This window comes from Tinamus guttatus, unplaced genomic scaffold (assembly GCF_059628265.1).
Source record: "Tinamus guttatus ecotype Peru unplaced genomic scaffold, ASM5962826v1 Tinamus_guttatus_pri_ptg000580l, whole genome shotgun sequence".
Taxonomy (NCBI): domain Eukaryota; kingdom Metazoa; phylum Chordata; class Aves; order Tinamiformes; family Tinamidae; genus Tinamus; species Tinamus guttatus.
The window spans coordinates 1434935-1456987 of NW_028289114.1; the positions used below are offsets into that span (position 1 = coordinate 1434935).

At 54.6% G+C, this 22053-nt stretch overlaps 1 protein-coding gene across 1 annotated transcript in view; it reads right to left on the reverse strand.

Annotated features, from left to right (window-relative positions):
- Nucleotides 1-22053, reverse strand: part of PLXND1 (plexin D1) — a 68074-nt gene that overhangs the window by 26969 nt on the left and 19052 nt on the right. The window contains exons 7-19 of the mRNA XM_088534606.1: nt 21771-21879; nt 20085-20187; nt 16013-16117; nt 14031-14120; nt 13156-13249; nt 10605-10768; nt 9185-9336; nt 8674-8773; nt 5559-5698; nt 4715-4882; nt 2510-2600; nt 1860-2135; nt 803-952 (exon numbers count right to left, since the gene is read on the reverse strand). Coding sequence (XP_088390732.1) covers nt 803-952; nt 1860-2135; nt 2510-2600; nt 4715-4882; nt 5559-5698; nt 8674-8773; nt 9185-9336; nt 10605-10768; nt 13156-13249; nt 14031-14120; nt 16013-16117; nt 20085-20187; nt 21771-21879 — 1742 coding nt within the window. The remainder of the gene's footprint in view (nt 1-802; nt 953-1859; nt 2136-2509; nt 2601-4714; nt 4883-5558; nt 5699-8673; nt 8774-9184; nt 9337-10604; nt 10769-13155; nt 13250-14030; nt 14121-16012; nt 16118-20084; nt 20188-21770; nt 21880-22053) is intronic.

The window sequence follows — 22053 nt, forward strand, 5'->3', positions numbered from 1 at the left end:
GACCACATCCCCAAGTAGCAACGGGCTGCCTATGAATGAAATTGAGGGCAAGAACAACAGTACGTCAGGCTCTCGGGGAAAAGAAGTGGGGGAGATAGTAACAGAATACTGTGAATTTTGCAAACACATAAAGATGGAAGTAGTTATGAGGTCAGGCATGGTAGCCCTGAAGACTAAGCTCTTCAGGGTGACAGAAGCAGCAACATGAAGTTCCCAGTCCTGTGTTGTCCCCTTTCTCTCTCCATATCGCAGGGAACCTATTCTAGGGTTTTATTAGGGCTAATTAAGGTTTATGTCTTCACCTCCACTTGTAGCTCTTCTGCTGGTGAAAAGAAGGCTGACTAACTGAAAACTGGTGGAAATTCCCCATTTGTCTTGCAAGCGCCAGAAAGAAAATTACTGCAGTGATGAAAAGTCACATGCTTGGGATTTTACATGGCCTTGCTAGAACTGACAAAATGCCCCCTCAGAGCTTACAGGAAAGCCAAGGAGGCCCAGGTGAACTCAGCAGGAGCAGCTCAGCATTCGGACCCCTCTCCACGGCTCGGGACAGCCTTGTTGGTGATTGCACCAACAATTGTTGGGGATTGCACCTCACTGAAGCGGCAGCTTCGGTGACTGCTCTAAGCACAGCATATTTTGTCCACCCGCTCTGCCAGCAAAGCGGCCTGTGAATGTGTCCCTGGCAGCTCAGGCCTTCACAGCCCTGCTTGTGCATATGACTGACTCCTTGCATACGAGGCTTGCAGCAGGAACCGCTCTTGCCCTGCAAGCTTAGAGCCTGAAGGCTTCCAGCACTTACCGTCACGGGCAACTGTCTTTCTGTGGTGCTCAGTGACTCATTGACCGAGCAGTGAATGACTTTGTCGGAAACAATCTGGATCTCGCAGGAGATAAGGCCAATCTTCACTTGGTACTCATTGCTCTCCAAGCCTAGGCTGTCAGGCTCTTTCTAATGATAAAAATAAAATCAGGATGTCAGTCTTTAAAGCAGTTATCTGGTTGGCATTGGATTTTCCTGCTTTACTTTCCATATCCCCTGCTGTTTTCCAGACCTGGAAACACTCTACCTCTCCAGGAACACCCTTCCAGCCTTCCACAGGAAATCCAGAATTGGGTCATTCCTCATTTTCCTGTTTCCCATTCCTCACTCAGCATGGGGCATGGAAGAAACCAGCCCCTCACAGAACCTGTCAAAATCTGGTTTTTGATCTACCTTGACTGTGCGCCACTGATAAGGATCTGAGCATCCACCTGGGAGCAAGGGAGGATGTACAGTGGAGAGCGGCAGGGCTGCAAAGGCAGAGCCTGAGAAGGGGGGAGCGCTTCTGAAGCACAGAGCTACCAGCAAGGATATCCTGCAGTGAACAATAGCCTTTGAATGGGCCGTGGACATTGTCTGAGCAGCTGTACCTTCACTTCCTTGTTAACTGAACTGAATTCGGGAGCCAAAAGGAAAGAATGTGGGACTTTCTTATGTTGGAATAAATATCTATTGTTGGGACCTCCTGGCTTACCTGCTTGACCTCAGGCGAGTACATTATCAGCCTTTATCACGTCCTGTATTTTATTTAGCTCCTTACTGTTACATCCTCCAAATACAGCCCTCTGACATCATGCCTCAAAGGGCACCATTAGGTCATACTGTGTCCCCGATGGAAGGGACAAGGCCAGCAGAGCTGAGGAACAAGCTCTCTGCTCTTGGGAGAGTTCTGGTCCTTCCATCCTCACTGTCTCCTTTCCCTCTACTGCATTTGTCAGGCAGCAGCAGTATACTCATATTTTGGACTAGAGAGCTCCCCAGGAAGGAGTGCCTAACACCCAGAAGCTTGGCACAGCTGTAAATGTCAACCTCTTACGTGTATAACCAGTGTTAAGGGCTCGCCAGGATGGTGCTTGATCCATTTCTCCTTCTTGGCCGTGAAGAACTGGGGGTCAGCATAGTACTCCAAGCTGAATTTGCTGATGTGCAGGACCTCCTCTGGGTAGACCTCCTCATCAAGAGATGGGCGGTCATCCGCATAGAGGCAACCATTGAGATAGAAATCCACAGGCGCTGGCTTGCTCCCCACAGTGATGTTGGAGGCCGCTGGAGAAGGGCAGGTAATCACAGTGTCGCTGTGAACCTTACACTTCTGAAAGCAGGAGAGAGCACGTGCATCAAGAAAGATGAACCCAAGTCTCATCTGCATCAGCGAACAGCCTGGGAAACCCCAAGGCTTGGGTCAGCCTTGAATAGGATGTCTTTGCTCCATTGATGATTGATGGGCATCTGTGTGCTGATCACCCAGCCAGGAGCACGAAGCATCCCACAAACTGACAGCCCTACAGACATCATTACTGCGTGGGAACACATGGGGCCTGTCACTCTGCTGGGTCACAACATGCTTGTCCCTGCACCCAGCCCGATCTGCTGAGGCCTTGGCTTTTACCTGCCACGTGCCCCAAGTACTGGACACGCAGCCCTGCTCCCTCCTAACCTATGAAGTGACATTAGCAGGTCTCTCACCGTGTGTTCTCGGCCGATGCCACGTACCACCATTGACACATTCTGCACCAGTTCAAAGCCTCGTCCCTCCAGGGTGATGATTCTGCCCCCGCTTTAAATAGAAGGGAAGAAAGAGAATGTGATTGGAATGAAGATAGGAGCCTTTCCCAGCTGTTTCAACAGCATACATAACCAAGAGCCAAAGGCTTCCCCTCACTTGCCACAAGCATCTCCAATGCTACTGAGGTACTGGGGAGGAAGGAGCAGCCTCTTCCTCACAGCAGGACTGTCCGGTTCCTCCCATTTCCCAAAATGCCGCTACCTCCGCGCTGGGGCTGGAGGGCGAGCGGAGCCGTCTGCCTCGGCCCCACCAGCACAGGAGCCCCCAGCCACCCAAAGCAAGGGCAAGGACAAGGTCCCGTCCTCTGCCCCACAGGGAACAGAAGGAGCTCCGAGTCTTGCAGAAAGACCTTTTAGACCAAGACGATTTAGACTGAGATGAGGAAGTTGTGTTTTGGAGCTATTGCCCGGGGAATTTGAATTATGGGCTCTCAATGAGTAAGCACTTAAAGACAGTACCGAAAGGACCCGAATGCACACAATGCTGCTAGGGAGAGCAAGAGGTGGAGAACAGGAACAGCGTGACAGCGTGCTCTGGACAGCAAAAGCTGTGCCCTGAATTTCCTTCCCTCTTTCCAAGTTTCACCTGTTTCAGCAGTATTTCTCAGGGACCTGTGAAGATTTATAAACCCTATTTTCTAAAGGTACATTATACTTGATGACTTTAGGTCCGAGGCCCTAAGAGTCAGGTTCTCTGAAAACTTTTATAGTGCTATAGCTCTTACTAGGTTGTTACGATCCCAGTTTCTAACTAGGAACTTGTTACATCTGAAGAACAGTTCAGAACTTCCCTTTTAAACTATTCTTGCTTGCACTGGAGCTTGCACTTTTTAGCAATATTATAAGACAAACCCACTCCAGCTGATTTTTAAATGCACTGTTGATTCCCCAGGCTGAGCCTTGCTGCAGCATCCAGGAGCAGACAGAGCACCCAGCAGCCCTACAGTAACAACCCTGTGTACAAAGCACAACCAAGCAGCCTGAAGAAGACTGCTGTCATTCTCAGTGGTCTGAAGTTTGGAAACTCATAAAATATTAAGAAAGCAGATTGTGGTGGCTGAGAAATGCCCAGCCAGTTTCCCCCGTGGATGTGAGTAGTGACACTCTTTTGTATTCGGATGCACTCTGGCTGTTCAGCTCAATTGCAAGGCTGCTAGCAAAGCTGAGACTATGAATGGCTCTTGTGCATGGTGCTTAACCTTCCCTCCGCCGTGTCTTCGGCTCTGCTTTGGGGAACGCGAAGACCCCGCTCTGCTCCAGCGGAGCTGGGGTCAGAGCTGGCCGCACGCTCGCTCCCAGGCGGGCTGCTCCCACAGCGGTCCTGGGGCAAAGACCCTGGGCTCTCGGGTGTCTGCGTCAGACTTGGCTTTTCCAGACTCCACTGCTGAGGAAGGTGGGTTTTCACTTAGACATCCAAAGGAACAGGAGCCTGAGAGCTCCATGGAGAGGAATGAAATTAAAAGCAACACACTTTAAAAATGAAATGTGATGGCCTCAGGGCCTGCTGAAACCCAGAATTACAAATCTCAGCTTATCCTCCAGCAGTTTTATTGCCAAGAAAACTCCTCTGGGATTCCTGAGTCCCCCCTCTCTGAGGCTCCTTAGAGCACCCACCAGGTGCAGACAGACAGTGCAATTACCACTGCACCACAACGCCCTAAGTGCCTTGCGATGAGCTGCGGCAGCCCCGGCGTGCAGGCCTTGTGCTGCCCCAGCCCGGCCCTCCTCCCGCAGCCTCCCCCGGGGGAAAGGCCACCCCTCGCGGGCACATGCAGACTGAGCCAGCTCTGAACTGGAGGTCGGGAGGCTGCAGCAATGTGGCCCAATAACACCCTGCCTCCTAGCTGTGCTTGAATGACTCGAGTGCGGGGCTACAACACGGCTTTTCCTCAGGAGACTGTTTGCATCTGGATGGCTTGAAGCAGAGAGCAGAGCATGAGTCTGCTGCCTGCAAGGGGCCACACAGGGATCCTTCAATTAGCTCTGCCCTTGGCCAAGAGCACAGTGTCCATATTTGCTTTTAGCACAGCTAGGAAGCCAATTCCAGCAACACCTCCCAAGGAAAGCCAGGATCCTGACAGCCTTTGCTTTCCCTGGAGATCTCACCTGATCTGACTCTTTTTAGGGTTGATGTCCGTTATAACCGGGTTCTTCTCGTACTTGAACGTGATATTGTTGTTGGCACAAGACTTGTTCTCAAACTGGATGCAGACTTGCACAGCCGTGGTGAGATCCACAGAGGGCATGGTGCACATGATCGCGGTATCATTGCGACTGCAAAGGAGAGATGGGGTCAGGCAGGGAAAGCTGCAGCCAAGGTGCATGGGAGCGATGCAGCAGGGCCTGTGAGCTCCCACGGGTGTGAGGCGATGCCAAGGACACGGGCACCTCATCCCCATGTTCATGGGCCCATGAATGACCCAGGTCCAGAGGTTTACCTGTCCTTGTGGGGGCACATGGGCTTAACTAACCACTGCAGAGAATGCTGCGCTAGGCTGACCTACGTTGCCCAGCGCAGGTAAACCCACCGAGCGTCTGTAGCGGGCCTGGGAACAAACTACCTGCGCTTGTTTTGCTGCCAGGGTTTTGAATCCGGCCCCAGAGCACCCCAGCAGCCTGGGAGCAGGTTCCGCGCCGCGTGCGAGCATCATTCAGCTGCTGTGGGCACGCAGCCCCCGGGCCGTGGCAGCTGCCAGACCAGCACCTTGCGTCAGGCACCACGGCCCTGGGCCCTGCGGCGGCTCCGGGCTGCCGGACGGGTTGGAAGCGGCAGCCAGAGGGGCCGCCGGGTGCTACACCGTGCCAAGGCTCGCAGAGGAGGGCAGCAGGACCGCCACCCAAATCCAGCTCCTGATCTACCCCGGGACAAAACGATCTTCCCTGGCATTCGGGGTCTTTGTCCTTGCTTCAGGCACACAGGTCCTGGTGCCAGGCTCAGCCCCAAGCCCACCTGAGGTCCGTGCACTCTTTGGAGTTGTTGACGAGGACGTGGAGCTCGGAGCCAACGTCCAGACGGCTTCCTCTGATGGTCACTCTTGTTCCTCCAGCTTTTGGGCCATTTGGTGGATCAATGGATTGCACCACAGGAAGCTAAAAAAACAAGAGGGAAATTCATCAACAAATTTCCAGGCTGGTAAACTAACAACTGAAAACTCCAGACCATGCAACAGAAACTGCTGTCATAAATTCAGGTACTTGGTATTGCCATGCTCTGAAACAGCAGTATCGCACAAGTACTTATTGCCTTGTTTCCTGAACAAGGAGAGAAAGAGAGACCATATAAACCCCTGTGAGTCTCAGCAGTCCCCTAAATCCTGTCCTATAAGTGAACTGGAGCCCAGGATCCCAGACCCCCGAGCTTCCCAGCTGCCTAGGTCCATCAAGCAGGAAAGATTCTGTCTCATTCCAGCTCTACCATCTCTGCTCTTCCCTTTTGTTTCCTCCTGCAAGTGCAGCTATGCCAAAGCTGTCCTGAATGATGGCTCTGAGATCTGCGAAAATATCCACCTGGGTCTATGTAGGAAAATATCAAACTCCTTCTTCCTTAAGGAAGATTCAAACACAAGTCTCTTGAGGTGACAGACACTAAGGGGGAAGATACTTTGCCTCTCGCCATTTTCCACTGAAATTAGCATGTACGTTATCTGCCTGTGCAGCCCCTGGAAACCTTGCGGAGACTCAGGAGCTTGAGGCTTTGTAACTAATGCAATCCTGAGCCCTCGCGTCTGCTGCACAGAGTGCCCCAAGAGAGTCTGCTGGGCAGCTTTCCCGCTCCGGCTCGCACAGGGCACCGAGGGCACAGCACATAATTATTGCAGGACCTTCCAGAACGTGTTTGGTAATTCCCTACCAAGCACCACAAAGCCCTAGGGAACAAGAGCTGCAGGGCTGCAGTGTGGCACAAGCCTGCGCGCCGCTACCTCTGTCTCTCACTGCAGAGACAGGGAAAAAAACTACACAGAAGCTGAGCAAAGAAAATACAGCTAAGCTGCTTCATATCTCCTGGTGCTAATATCCCTCCCTGTCAATCCCAGCCACACAAACATGCTTATTAATAGCTAGCCTTGCCCTTGCTCTGCACTGAGAACGTTTCTCTTCCTCTGCAGCCATCTCCCTTGCCGTATCTGATTGCTACGAATTTCTATAGGATTCATTTTGTTAACTTATATTTCTCAGAGTGCAAGAGAGAGAGTTGCAGGCAGCTGCCTCCAGCCCTCGGCCCCCAAGCTACACACTCAAATGTGCTGCAATAACAGCAGCAGAAAGGATTATTCATGCCTACAAAGCCCTCCAGCTCTTCTCATCTGCAAGAGCCAGCGGCTACAGCTCTCAGCACCGACCGCCTCCACTGCAGCTTTTGTGACTTCAGCTTATCTACAGCTGCCTGTAATGACCTGCACAAGACTCTGGACCACATTTCTTTCTCCTCTTTAGCAGAGTTACAGCTAAATTTTGCCTCTTCTAGGGGGGCCAAGGGGGACTTTGCTGCACTTAAAACACAAACAATATTTAATCTGGATAGGCTGTTCTGGTACTTTAGATATTATCAGGTGAAGTGTTATTGATGCTCACGACCAGGTCTCAGCACGATCAGCGTTGTACTGTACGATTTACTCCATCTTCCTGTCCCTGCACGTAGGATGATAATCAAGAAACCAAGCACATGGGTTCGTCTGCCAATGCAGCCGTGCGTGGTGCGAAGCAGCAGCTGAGCACGGCGCACCTCCACCCTGGCCACGCAGGACACTCGTGCACACAGCAGGGAACTGCCTCATTTTTTCCCAAGCTTTGCTGGATAGAGGTGCAAGACAGCGTTGTGCTGTGCCACCTGGCAGGAAGCAGCTCCTCTCTCCTTGCTCCCAGGAGCTCAGCAGAGCGGTCAGGACCGCTGCTCCCGACTCGGGGACCCTCTTTGGCGTTTCTTGCTTTGTTAGTGCTGAGGCAGGTGTTTCCTCATCCTTGGGAAGCAGGCTCAGAGCCCACCCTCTCCCATGCCTAGAGCCCTTCTCCTCCTTGTCAACAACTCAACCAACTTCCCAGCCATGGGTGTGACGGCAGCTCTGCTATTTTTGGAGGCTGCACGCACATCCTGGAGACTAATGCACTAGAAATCTCTACCCCCAGATCCCTTACCAAGATACCCACATCTGCACCTTGCTCCCTTCCACACTGCAGGTTCTCTGAGATGTTTCAGATGAGAACTTGAACACTCAGAAACCATAGGAAGGGGTCCATGTCCCCACATGAACTGGTGCTGCACCAGCACTGCCAAAGCCCTTGCCCTCACCACTTCTTTCTTGGACAGAATCAAACTCCAAAGCGTACACAAATGCAGCATGCCACTGGCATCCAAACCGTTGTGCCTGACCTGGCGGCATGGGGCTGCTCATGAGCACCGGCTAGCCCGAGGTCAGAATGCTGGGTGGAAAGAAGGTTCTGTCCGATTGACAGAGACAAGTGTCACCTGTGTGAGATGGCACAGTGCAAAGCTACGGAGGGCTGCTCTTCCTGCCTGTGACATGGGTTAACTCAAGCCGAAATCCAAGAGCTTATGCTCGTGCAGACACTGAGCAATCTCCAGAGCACAAAATGTCACTTCAGAACAATGCAGGTTCTTATTATGAAACTTGACATAGCAAGGAGGGACTTGGCAATTCACATAAAACCTCACAGGCTATAATGGCACGTTAGCAAAAGAAGAACAAGTAAAATGAACTCCTTGTTACAACAGGAGAAACAGAGACATAACCAAGACAAGCAAGACATCATTGCAAGGCTTGAGATTGCAAGACAGATGTTGTGGTGCAAATTAAGCTACGACACCTTGGCGGCAGTCCTCCTTGGAGTGCTCCTGCTCGAGTTCGCTGGACACCATTCAGGTAATTAAAGGTGAAAGAACATTGCAAGTGCTTTGCTGGGACTGCTATCATGGGTCCTGTTTTCCATGGCAGGGTCAGGGCAGATAGGAAAGAGGGAGGGGAGGTAGAGGGGCTTTTTTCTTAAGGGGTACAAGGGAAAAAACAAACGTGAGGATCCCCAGGTCCTCCCTTGGGGCAGCCACTTACCACGTAGGAGTATCGTTCCCTGGACTTGCCTTCCCGGCTCACGTTAACGGTTACCACGTCAGAAAACACCTCCTGCGCTTCCCCCGTCTGGCAGACGATCCTGCGGGGAAGAGACCAGGCTGGTGTGCACAGAGCCGGAGTGACCATCCCGCAGCACCGGCTGTGCAGGAGCCGCAGCCGCTCCTCGCGCTGCCGCCCGCGCTCCTGACACCCGGCTTTATCCAGGGGGCTCTGGGGAGGGCTCTGAGCACAGGGAAAACAACACCTTCCTGCGTGCAAAGTCCCCGCCACGTTAGTGGCACTAAGACACCGTTCAAGGTGAAAGCCTTCCTGAAGCCACAACCCAAGGGCAGAGCTGGGTAAACCCCAGTCTCTGGACACCCTTTGCATCACCAGTGACGGCTCGACTTGAGCGCCGGCTCCCACCCCATCACGAGGACAGAGCAGGACCAGAGAGTGGCCCGTCCAGAGGCCCAACGCCCTCGTCCCGCCAGCACCCCCCGACACTCACGTCTCGGAGACCTCATATCTGTCCCGGAGCGGCTCACACTTGACACTGCCGATGCGGACGGCGTTGGCGACGTCGCTGAACCGGCGGCCCAGGTTCCGGCCCCGGATGGTGAGCAGGGTGCCCCCGGCCCGCGGCCCGCTCAGGGGCTCGATCTGCAGGGGAAGGGGGAGCACATTAACAGGGCTTGCTCTGCCTCCCCAGGGAGTCCTGCTCCACACATCCTCTGCACACAGTAGATCCACACGCACGTGGGGCAGAAACTATCCTGGAGACACGGAAACCTGAGCAAGGCTGTGGGGGAATGCGAGGAGCCAGCCCTGTCACCATCCTCTGGGGCCTGTCCGAGCACAGCAGGGCCTCTAAGCAGCAGAGCAGGAACTGTGAGCAGGGCCATGGCAGGACACCAGCTCCTGAGTCCTGGGAACAGCACGAGGTCAGGGATTCGGGACAGGCAGCTGTTCCCTACCCATTTCCTGCTGCCAGCTGGTTTCTTCTCTGGCAATGGCAACCTCCCTGGGATAGGGATAGAAACGGGATAGGGAAGTGCCTGCTGAATGCAATGCTAAAGAAACAGCATCATCACATTCTTGTGATTTGCTCCCATAATTTTCTGACAAGGCACTGATAAGGTTTTATATGTGCTGGGGAAGGACAGCCTCATCTGGGGACCTTCCTTTCCCACCAAACGATGAGATGAAATGGGTAAGCAATGGGAATCGTGCAATCCGTCTATGCAGCGTTGCAGCGCTCGGATTATGAGCAGACATCGCTACATGCCTGCCTCAGAACAGAAACAGCACACCCTTGCCAATTTTGACGGCCATATTAGCTGTTTTTCCTCTCCAGTTTCTTCTCTTTTCCCATGGAGCTCATTTGTTCAAGGCACTTTCTTTGTTTCTCATTGGGAGATAAATTTGGTTGCTCATATCACAACTTTAAGCAGAACCCTACCTCTAAATGCTCCCCCAAATATTCAAAAAATGATCAGCTAAATAAAATTTATTGCAAAATACATAATGCCAAAATGTCCCTCTATCACTGTAGATCTCTCAAAACCTCAGAGCATGCATGTCTGGAGAGAGAGTTCACATTCATCTTCCAGCTATATCTAGTCAAGCGCTATTTCTAGCTATGAGTCCTTAAGCTCCTTGTACAACTCCTCTTCCCTTTACCACCCCAGGAGCTCTGGGACATTTTGACTGTGCTGGTGTTGCTCTTCCCACGAGCATGATGAAAATTGGTCCTTGCAAATATCGAGACGTCTTTGCAGGTTGCTTTCTACTTTCAGGTGGCCCCAAACCATTAACAACTATCAGGCCTTGCCTCGTGCAGGGAGAAAGCGCGATTTCCCGCACATCCCCAGCGCCCGGTCTCGCTCCCCGGCACGCGCCGCGCTTGCCGCCCGGCGAGCCGCTCTCACCTTCCTGATGTCCGGCGCTGGGCACAGGTCCGCGGCCGGCGCGGCGTCGGCGCTGGGCCGGCAGCTGGAGCCGCTCTCGCTCCACACGCAGCGGTGCCCCAGGTCCTCTCTGCCCAGGCACTGGGAGCAGTCAGCGCTGCCGGTGGCGCAGTTATAGACCTCCACTGCACCGAAAGGACAACAGGGAGCGTGAGGGCCGGGCCGGGGGCTTCCACAGCTCCACGTGGCTTCGCACCGACAGGGGCCCCGGCACAGCGAACTGAACCGAGGAGCATCTGAAGGCAGGGATGAGCAGAAGCGCTCGCGCGCACGGCAGGACGAGGCAGCCCTGGCTGCCATCCTGCACGTTTCCCACAAGGACCAGGCTCGTGTTCACACTGCAGTATAAACTAGCACTTTCTTTTTTTTCGCTCCCTTTTGAAAAACAAACAGCAAGCCGAGCTTGAAACCTTTTGTCAATTTATGCTACACGTTTCCAATTCTCAGCACCCACATGGGAAGCTGCTTGGCAAGGGTGGCTCCATCCTGTTAGCAAAGCAAGCACATCGCTCCCATGGTGTGCAGTGAGAGCCGAGGTGACCGGGGCGCTCCGCACAGGCTGCTCCCTCCGGCCCCGCTCGGCTCCAAACGCCTTTCCTGCACCAGGATCACCTCCTCAGCAGTGCCCGCGTTGCACTTCCTCTCCAGCCCAGGGCCTCCTACCACTGCAGCGTGGGTATCTGCTGCGATCAACTGCTAGAAATATTCAGGAAGCATTCCTTTCACACCCTTTTCCCCAGAGGATATTTTGCAGGAGAACAGAAAGTAAAGAAACAGTCATATTTTGCACTTCTGTTCACAGGAGGGTCTCAAAGCACTTCATAAACAACTAATGAATCTCTCGGTCTTCTACAGTCTGCATGTTTTCAAGCTAATGAAACTGCATTTGCACTCAACTAAATCTCTCGCTCTGCAGGAAAAAAAAGTGGGCTTATTTTACCTCTTTGTCATTCTGCACAGCAAGTGACACTGGTTGGGTTTCTACCTAAGGACACAGCTGAGATCCTCTTTGGTGTACTGCAGAAATGCAGTTTACAATAAAAGCTGATAAATACTGATAAAACAATCAACAGAAAATAACTCTAATTCCATGATAGACACTATAAGAGATACATGCATTTATGTAATTGGCCCACCAGATCTCTGTCTCTCCTTGTAATTGCTCTGCAATTTTACTTGTACCAATCTGATCGAGGCAGAGAGGAGCCAGAGATGTATAATGGTCCCGCAGGATCTCAAAATATGCTGGCAAATTCAAAGTGATGCAAACGCAGGCTGCATAAACTATCTCCTCTGCTTGCAAGAAAGCTGTGGATTCCATGCTCCTTGCACGGTCTTTTCCACTTTGAGCAAAACTCATAGTGAGAATTGCAAATCTTTCACTGCATACTAAAATAATCCTGGCTCAAAGTCCTATCTCTCTTCTAGCAGTGACCTCTGGCAGCTCAAAAATGCTCCTGACACGCTTTTCCTCATGCAGGGAAGTCCTAGCTCATGCTTCCAAGACGACATTTCAAAAGCTGTTTCACCAGTGAGGAATGCCGCGCAAGATACGTCTCCTTTGCACACTGGAATTTCCTATGGGGAAACCTCTTACCCTGGGTCAGTGGCCAATAGCACTAATGCCTCCCCACCTACTACAGCTTTCCTCCCAACAACAGCTCACTGGAACAGTCTGCTCCTTGTTTGCATCCAGTATAAACCAGCACCTTCTCCCGAAGCGCCAGCGGGAGGGAGAGCGGCTGGCGGCGCACGCAGCGGCATGAGGAGCACGCGGCCGCGATGCCACCAGGGCCCCACGCGGCTGCGGCCTGGGCTCGGCGTCCCCCAGCCCCTTCTCCTGGAGGCTCTTGTCCCGCGTTCTCCTTCGCCGCTCCCTCTGCCCAGGCAGCAGGGGCTTTTATAGGAACCCACGCGCTCTTCCCAGAGATAGGGAGTAGGACAGGCGAGTGGTGTTTGCAGGGTTTATTGCTTCCTTGGCACAGGAGCAGAAAAACCCCCAGTTTCTACTGAGTGCTGAACCTGGAGGCCATGCTCGTATGGAGCCCTTCCCCCATGCTGTCTTATTCCTTATCTGCGTAGGGAAAAATTCCTCTGCTGACCCTGGGGACACTGCGCCGCTGCTGGCACGGGGCGCTCGGGGAGTCAGGACGCTCGGCCGCCGCGCGGGCTCGGCGTGGGAGCTGAACCCGACAGGACCCGGTGTGGGATGCCGGGTCCTGAGCACGCTTCTGCACGCGTGCACGTCTGCCCGTGCAAGTCCACCCATCCGTGTGTCTGCCCATGTAAACCGACCAGTCCGTGCATCCACCCGTGCAAATCTGCCCATGCAAATCCACCCGTGCAAATCCGCCCATGCAAATCTGCCCGTGCACGTGTTCCTGAAGGATGGGCAGAGCCGTGCGCGCCGCGGCCGTGCCGTGCTCCAGCCCGAGGCAACAAACCTCGCCGGGCACAGGCACCCATGAAGCTGACCACGTGAGAGCAGAATGAGAATGTTTTCAGCTCAAACCTGTCATTGTCTCTGGGCTGTCAATAAATCTGTCTGGTTGATCCTTCAGCTGAAGGCTTATGGGGAAGAGTTGGCTTTTCTCTGATGTGTGGAGCTGCAGCAAAACACAAACGATGAAGTTAACGAAGGCCCGGGCTGGGTGTGCACCAGAGCAGCTCCCCACCGCCGGGCTCGGTCCTGCCAGCGCGGCGCACGAGTCACCCGCCCATCGTCAGCGCAGGGAGGGACACAGTGACTCCTGTCCTCAATCGCTCAGGCACTCGGCAAAAGGAGGAGGACAGAGCCCTAGTATGCTGGGATTTTAGCAGGAATGAAAGAAATAAATTGACACCCTGGACTGTGAAGTTTTAGTGCTCAGTCACAACAGGCAATTCCTTGGGCGATGCAATGGGGAAGTCCTGCTACCTCCAGCTCCTTCAACCCTCCTCTCCAGCTGCTGCTTTAAATATTCCCTACGGCAGAGCCCAGGCGTTTGCTGGCATTTCAGAGGAGTGACTAGTCCTGCAGTAACCACACTTCATTCCTTGGTGAGCATCTGGGCTTTTCCACAGACCAAAATCCTTTCCAGGAAAAAAAAGTGACAGGAAAAAAGAGCTTTTTTTCCCAGGAAAATAAGGTGACAATTCTTTGCTTTGTTTTATTGGAGTGTTTCCATTTACAAAGCCAAACAAGCAGCTCTTTCCACAGACCCCCGCAGAGCAGGGCTGAAGCCACCAACACAACTCACAGCGGGGGCGAAGAGGAACGAGCAGCCCCACAAAAGCTGCTCCAGCTGCAGGGGAGGCCGCGGGGGCGGAGGCGCCGCCGGGCCGGCCCCGCGGAGCCTCGCGGGCGGCATCGCGGCCCCGCTGCGCCCCGGCGCGCCGCACACTCACCAGCACGTGGCTGCACTGGACGGCCGAGGAGTTCACCCAGCGCGCCTCGAACGTCCGCTCCGCTCCCAAGTGGCACTCCAGAGCCGTCTCCTGGCGAGACACAGGGTGGGATGGGTACAGACATCTCGTTTTTAGTGCAGTTTCCCAATGAGTCAATAGATAAAATTGGCGCTGCATCTCAGCTTGTTTGTCCTGTGCATATCTGAAGGATGGCTCAAGTATAAATATGACACCAGAACCCAACACTGCAAATGGTCAAGGGGATCCTTTCCAGACTAACCGCGCTCTGCTGCACGCAGCAGCCGTGCCGGGAAGGTTCCGCTCCAGCAGCGCTCCTGCACGGACAGCGCGCGAGCGCAGGGCGATACCCAGCCTGCCCAGGGCCCTGCTCCGGCCTGCAGGGCAAAACCCGCTCCAAGCGGCTCCGCTCGCTGCCTCGCCATTACTGAGTTCTAAGCCAACTTTAAGACCTGACAGATCTCACCAAAAAGAAAACAAAAAAAAAAAAAGAAAAAGGAAAAGCACATGAAAGAAAACATCAGATTGCTGGCACAGAGTTGCTGACTCACAGCACACATGTGGCACTAAGACAGAAACCCGAGTCTTTTGCTGTGAATCATTTGCACCCAAGAACTTCCATTCTGGACTCCGGCGCTGCCGTGCGGCCGCGCAGCACTGGCCCGCGTGGCGCTCGCGGCGGTGCCGGGCGCCGCTCCCGGAGCCTCCCGGGCAGCGGGGATGGATGGACCCGGCCCCAGGGCTCCAGGAGGGTTTTGCAGCTGGTGGGAAGGAGGAAGTTGGATTGCAAGATATTCTTGAAGCCTCCCTCTGGGAATGGAGGTGCCCCCGCCACTTTCCTGTTGACTTCATTTCCTATCAGGTTACATGCGGCATCGCTTCCTCTTCAGGCACCTCCAACATCCACAGAGGAAGAGCAATTTCTCGCCCTTTTTGCTGATTATGGCGGGGCACATCCTTGTTTACAGAGGCCAGGGCGCCTGCAGGAAACGGGCCCAGGCGGGGCAGGCTGGGGGGCCGCGCGGACGCGCGCGGGGACGCGGTCCCGCAGCCCGTCCTGCCCCCAGCGCCACGGGCTCTGTGACCAGCACCCCAGCTCTGCCGCTCCGGGCAGCCCCCGGGCACTGCAGACCAGACCTCTGCGAGGACTTGACCCAAAATGACACAGGGCAGCTTCCTACAAACACCAGAGCTTAGCCAAATATTTTCCCAGTGCCCAGATTCCTGCACTAAATTCCTCTGGTTTCTCCTGGTGTGAAACACGTCGCAGAGGCAGCATTTGAGGTCCGCGCCCACTGCTTGTCCTACGACAATTCACATGCCAGAAAATTTCACAGAAAGGGCTTTTCCACAAAAAAAAAAAAGAGCTCAGCAGCAGCCAGCAGAAGTTAAATGAGAACACGTGTCCTTGCTGTGCCCTAAGCCACCGCTGAGCTAGTGCAAGGGACGCTGCCTGCAGGGCTGGCCCTCATCTTTGTTCACACTATCATTTCTAAGAGCATCCCTTGCTCTCCCTGAGGACACAGGCCGGGTCGCTGCAGCTCCACCAAGGACCCTGGCGATAGCCCTGCGCGCTCCGCAGCTGGGAGCAGACAAGTAAAATGGGAACTGCACTTGGTTCTAGTGGCTGTTTCGCAAGGTGTATAAGCCTCCCTGTTCCTGGGATGCAGAAGGCCTGTCCTGGAGCGCAGGAGCTCTCCGAAGGATGTCTGGGCACCAACAATGCTTCCCTTCGGCTTGGCCATAAAGGCACACTTGCCATGGGGTGTAGCTCTTGCTAATACAGTTATTTCAGTTGCTCATCTAAAGCAGGATGAGACCCATCCCCTCGTTCCTGAGGCAGAAATGGACTTGTCTGTAACCCCCCAGCCGCTTCCTGGCCTGCTGGCTGTGCCCCGGCTCAGCTCCTGCACAAGCTCCGGCTGCCTCGCGGCCACCGCTCTGCTCTTCCAGGGGTCCTTTACCTTGGAGAAGGTGGCGTTAGCCAGAGCAATTATGATGTCCTGGGATGCTCCCGTGGGCACCGGCTCTAAGGAGGTAGGCACAATCCGTGGGCAATCGATCTTCTCCTGTTATTTGCAAACCCAGAGAAGGAAGAGGGGTTAGCAGGGTGCACACTCAACTTCCTCCATGCAGAAACACAGGGCCTAACGATAACACATATTTCACACCATGATGCACAGAGAAGCAGCCCAGCACAAGCCTCCTGCCGAGGCGCCGGCCTCGCGCCCAGACCAAAGGCACCGGCTCACGGGGCACAGCCCCTGCTGGCTGCGGGATACCCGCAACACGGCGGCCAGGCTGCCGGGACGGGGCTCCACAGCCATCGCGGAGCGGGGCTCCCCGGCACCTGGGCTAGGGCTCCGGAGCGATGGATGAGCATCTCCCTCGCACCCCAAAGGGCACCCGCACCTGGAGACTGGGCGTCTTGGCTCTCTGAATGATCGCACTGTCAGGCCTGGCCTTTTCACTCTTCTCCCCTGGAATCAGTGCACGCCAAATGAGGAGCAGACCCCTGCGCGCGGCTCAGCACACACTGAAACACTAGACAAGGGCTGAAGCGGCAGTAAGAGGAGGTGCTGCTTGGTGCAAGGGCAAATCTGCCGCTGTGTCCCCCTTTCTGCAGGCGACGGTGCTTCCCACATCACAGCACAGTGCATCGCATTGCGCTGCAGCGCGCAGCGCACATTGCATTGCAGCGCATCGCAGCGCGCGTCGCATTGCAGCGTGCCCCAGCAGAGGAGTTGTTCTCGCTGTGCACCCTCTGCACGCTGCTCTCGGAGGAGCGCGCGGTTGTGCGCACGCCTGTGTGCGGAGAACAGGGACAACGGTCTGCAGGGCTGCGGGGGGGACTGCGGCTGCAGGGCAGCAGAAATGAGAGGCCTAAATGAAGCTGAAAAATGATTTTAAAAGGTCATCTGTCCCCCGACTTTTGTTCTCACTTCAGATTGATGCCTCAGCTACTGGAGCTGACTCAGAATCCATCTGCATGACAAGTCCGTCCTGTTGACTCACAAGATGTAAATTACCTTGCAAAACCCCAGCAAAAATGGAGCCTGATTCCCTATGGCCGCGGAGTGCATCTACACTAATGCCTTTGACAGGAGAGCCACTGGGTGAACGGCAACAAAATATTTGGCCTGTTATGCAGAACAATTGGCAGCAGGCAAGACTTTCTTCTTGCTTGGGCTGAAGGTTGTCCTGGTGTGACTGCCAATGCCTCCGCGCTCCCGGGAGGTCTGGGCTGCCACCGACGTGCGCGGCTGGCACATCCCGCACCGAGCACCATCTTCCTACCTTGCCTCCCCCAAAACACAGCCGGGGGCCAGGGAAATATCTGGCAGTGCTTGTTTGACTGTGGAAAATACGCTTCACTCCTTATCAGGACACTGATCGTAACCAAGCACTGTCGGTGCTGCCTGAGCAAGGAGATTAAATAGCAGAGCGATGCACATGATAAGGGAAGTGAAACAACAAAGCAAAGCAAGGGTGGGAGATTCCAGCCCCATCTCCTCTGGGAGAACCAGAAGGGTTAAACAAAACCAGCAGAGCACGACTGGAAACGCATGCAGGCACTCCTGTGGCCTGGGGTGTCCTTGCATGTCACAGCAGCTCGCTAGATAAATACACTTTAGAGGACTGATTAACTCGTCGTCTCGCTGTCCTTCCTCCTGCTGCTCATCTGCAGCTAGAAATAGAGCTTTCCAGCTGATTAGATCACTCATGCCTGGGTCAGGGAGAAGGGTCCAAATGTTTAATGTGCTCCCAAGGAAGCCGGTGTGATGCTGCTTCCCAGCAAAGCAGTGTTCAGAAGCACCCTGAAAATGCTGCTTTACATAAAGCTCGCCCTGGGGTAGAGGACAACACAGCACCCTGTTCCGCAAATGTTAAAAAGGCGCATGGAGATAAGGCAGGAACGTGCCCGAGCCAGGTGCGCCATCCAGCTCAATCACCACTCTGGAGAGTGCGAGATGATCAGAGGAGGAAAAGAGGGAAAGCAGGGAAAAGTGGGCAGTTATCTCTGCCACAAAGGGCAACTCCAGCTTCCACCCTTGGGTTTTCACACCATGCAAGGGCAGATGGAAGCAGCACATAGCAAGACCTAGTGATGCTTGTGTGTGCCATGCCAGGCTCCTGGAGACCCCGGCCATGACAGCAGCCCTCTCCCTTCACACAGAAGGGCCCTCCTGGTGTCAGTAGTTGCCTGCCCACAGCCCAGAAGCTCTTTGTACCACAGTACAAAGTCAATCCAGTAATGTAAGCCCTTTTTAAACAGCCTCATATCATGCAAGCTTTGTCCTTAGACCTAATGAGAAACACACTGTGTACCAGCAGTGACTAAAAACATTGATTAAGGATCAGTCTGCTGTGGCTCCTGCTGCCATTCCCTGCCACTCGGCTGCTCTCCTGAGGGTGACAACTTGCAGATCAACCTCTGCTCTGCAGACCTGTCTCTTCTTCAAGCTGAGGTGTTGGCTTCTTTCTAGCACGAGCTATGCCTTGTCCCGCACGCAGCCCGGAGCAGCGGTTGTGTTGGGACTCGTGGCACACAGAGGTGGGCAGGAGATCAGTGAAGTGCCTCGGTCATGCTGTCACCACAGCACAGACATGTGGACATGTGTCTCTCCTGAAGCACAAGCTCTGCCCTGGAGCTCTGTCACACTGGGAAACACAGGTCTGGTGGCAACAGCCCACAGTGCCATCACTGTCCCCTCTGGACAGTGCCCTGAGAGGGGGACATGCGGCACTCCCTGATGGACGGTTTTGAGCACCATCCATTTATCCATCTATAGCATTTCGGCGTCACTGTCCCTCACAGCCAACAACAGACAGCCCAGGCTGTTGAGTGCTCGGCTCCCGTGCAGACAACAAAACAAACACCCAGATATTTTGTGAAACTTAAACAACTCTCAGAGTGAAGGGTGATCTAGTAAGCTGTTCATTGCAAACAGTTAGAGGACATTCCTACAAAAGCACAGCCCGTTCAGAAACAGCTCACAGAGCAGGGAGGCAGCTGAGCGCGTCCCAGGGCTCGGAGCACTGGGTGGCCATGGCCGGGCTGTGTCGGGAAGCTGGAGCGCGTTGTGCAGACCTGCCCCCCACACAGAGCACTCGGGTCACGCGACGCGTCCCGACGGAGCAGGCAGGACGTGGGGACGTGCTGGGATGCAGCCAGGGTCTGCACTGGGGCCACGCGTGCAGGCCCCAGTGAAGTTCAGAGCACCAGCGCCGCAGGAATAGTCAACTTCAAGAGCGAACGCTTGGCTTGGATCTACAGCAGATTGATTGCTGAAAAGCCAATTTTATTTAAATAAACTTCAATTTAAATTTCAGAAGCAGGAACGTGCTGAGCCTGGGGGTTATTAGGAGCTGTAATTTGGAAGGGTGATTTTCTCCTGCAGCCGAGCTGCCAGTGCTGCTCTAGCCAATTACGAACGTACCGCAACAACCTAGCGAAAGCTAAACGAATTGTAAAGTATCGCTACATTTATTTTATTACTTAAATCTAGGCATCACAAGGATGGGGAGGAGTAAAGGCGTCCCTCCAGACCTGGGACGTATTAAAGAGCCAGGGGACTCTGCTCCATCTGCAAGAAGGGCATCAAGATGCAGCACACGGCGCTCTGTGAGCCGCTGCGAGCTCTGCATGTGCTTGATAAAGCAATGCTCAGCCCAGGGACCTCAGCGCGGGATGGCCCTATCTCTGTCCCCTGGGTCTATTCGTCATTTTGGAGATCCCTGCAGCCGTGGGACATGGGGAGGACCACCCAGAGGGGCCCTTGTAGCTCTCCGTCATCGGCATGCTCTGGGGACGCAGTGTGTGCTATTGTATTGCAGACGTCAGACTGCCCAAGGCCACAAGCAAGGCAGCGACACGGACGTCCCCATCCCTGAGCTGTCACCCAGCCCTCGTGCAGGCACAGCTGCAGGGCCAAGGCCGTCTGCTCCTGCTCCCCAGGGAAAGAAGGAAAACACCAGCAGCAAGAGCACAGCAAAGTGGGAAGAGCCCCCGAAAAGCAGCGCGCGGGGTCTTACTCTCATCTGCAGCGCATCCTCGCAGTGCGAGTGGTTGGAGACGCAGGCGTAGCTCGAGGGGCACCAGTAGCACTTCCACCGTGTTGAGAGGCAGCTGGTGCATCTGAAAGGCCAAAGGCGCAATGAGAGCAGGGCACATCCCTGGCTGCTCGGCAGAGCTAGGCATTTTCACACGTTGTGCTCAGTCTAGCGGTGCCGAGGGAAAATGCCGCTGCTGAAGGCGGAGGCGATTCCTCTGCTTGGGCTGTGAGCTGCCTGGGGTGAGGTCGGGCACTCGAGCCCTGATGATGCTCCCCAGCTCAGCATCGGGACGGAAACCCCACAGGGCCAGCACGGGGACAGTGCCTGTGGCATAGCTACCTGGTTCTGGAGCACAGGGAGATTCAGAGCAACCACGTTTGGTCTCCATTTAATGGAAAAAATAAAAGGGGGCAGGGGGGCAGGGAGGTTTATCCCCGGTGAGATTGCGCATAGCGCCAGCGCTGCCAACTCCTTGTGAAGATTCTGCTCTGGGGCTTTACGGAGGTCCCGGGACCACAGGGATCAGGACACCTTGTTCGATCCTTGCCCCCGTGGTGGGGAGCCTGAGCCCTCACCTGCACTCGTGACTATTCCCACTCAGCCCCGCACCTGGAGACGCGGCTCAGCACGGACCACAACTTGCTCGCAGGACTGTCTTGCAGAGCAGAGGACTTCCCTGGTTCTAAGCAGAGGCAGGGATGTCCACAGCATCTCTGTCCCCTCCCCTCTAGCCCGAGGCGCGCTGCTCTTTCTGTGCCTGCTCCTCGCCCTTGTGCACTGGCCTTGCCCGTCTCGCCCGCCCCAGCCCTCCCGGCCATCCCGCGGCTGCAGCCCGAGGCAGGAGCTGCTGGTACGCTGGGATCCCCGACACATCCCGTCCCCGGGCTCTGCTCCTGCGCAGGACCTTGTGCGTGGCGGCTTCCAGCCCCTGCGACCAGCCAGAAACGGCTCTTGGAGTATGTCGGGGGCAACCACAGACGACGAAACCCTTTCTAGTGCTGGGTGGATGCATGGGGCCCATTGGCAACCAGGAGGCATGAATTTGGATCTTGCCTAACCCTTCTGCAGCCAGAAGCGCTCCCTGCCCTTGGCACAGCACAGCCTACATGCTTCCACAAGGCCGCAGGCCCCAGAGGATATTTCCATACGCCTACGACCTGCTGGCAATGGACATGCTATAAATAATCTACATTAGCTTAAATGTAAATGCAATTTTCCCTAACACCCCATCCCAGGTACCGCCTGCGGATTCCCACAGGGATTAATTAGGGAGATTAGTTCAGCATCCTAAGGGTTAACAGAGCAAGTTTCATATAAAAATATTATTTGCATCGGGGAAAAAAAATCCAAAATGTCCAGATGGCTGGAGACGCCGCTAGGACCCTTCCTTGCAAATCCCTGGCAGTGCAAGGACGACTTTGCTGCCAAATCCTGCCCAGGCCTCAGCATCCTGCTGGCAGCAGCCTGCGCGTGCTCGGTTAACCCCGCGCAGCGAGGCCCTCGCCGGCACGTGCCCCGTCGGGCTGAACGGCTCCAACCGCCCGCTGGAAGGAGCGGGAGGGACAACCACCCGCCCCGACCGGGCACCGCAGCGTCACCTGCTCTGCTCCCCTCGCCAGGAAACACCTTTGGTGGCTCTACTGCATGGGAGCCAAGATCACTTACGCTCGCTTTGGGTAAATGTTTCCAGTCCTTTTGCAATCGTAGATGGTGAAATTGGCCCAGATGATATTTTTGTTGTTGACCCGGAGAGCAGTTTTGACGATCACATGGTCTGCAAGAATCAAGCCAAAAAACACTGGATTGCAAGAGTGTTTCTCATCTGTGCCCAGCCTTAGAAGAGAAGACAGACTCTTGGGAAAACAACATCTAAATATGATTTGTTTTCTCTAGGGCTTCCTCCGAGTTGCATTTCAGAGCTCAGACCATCCATCTCCTGCTCCCTGAC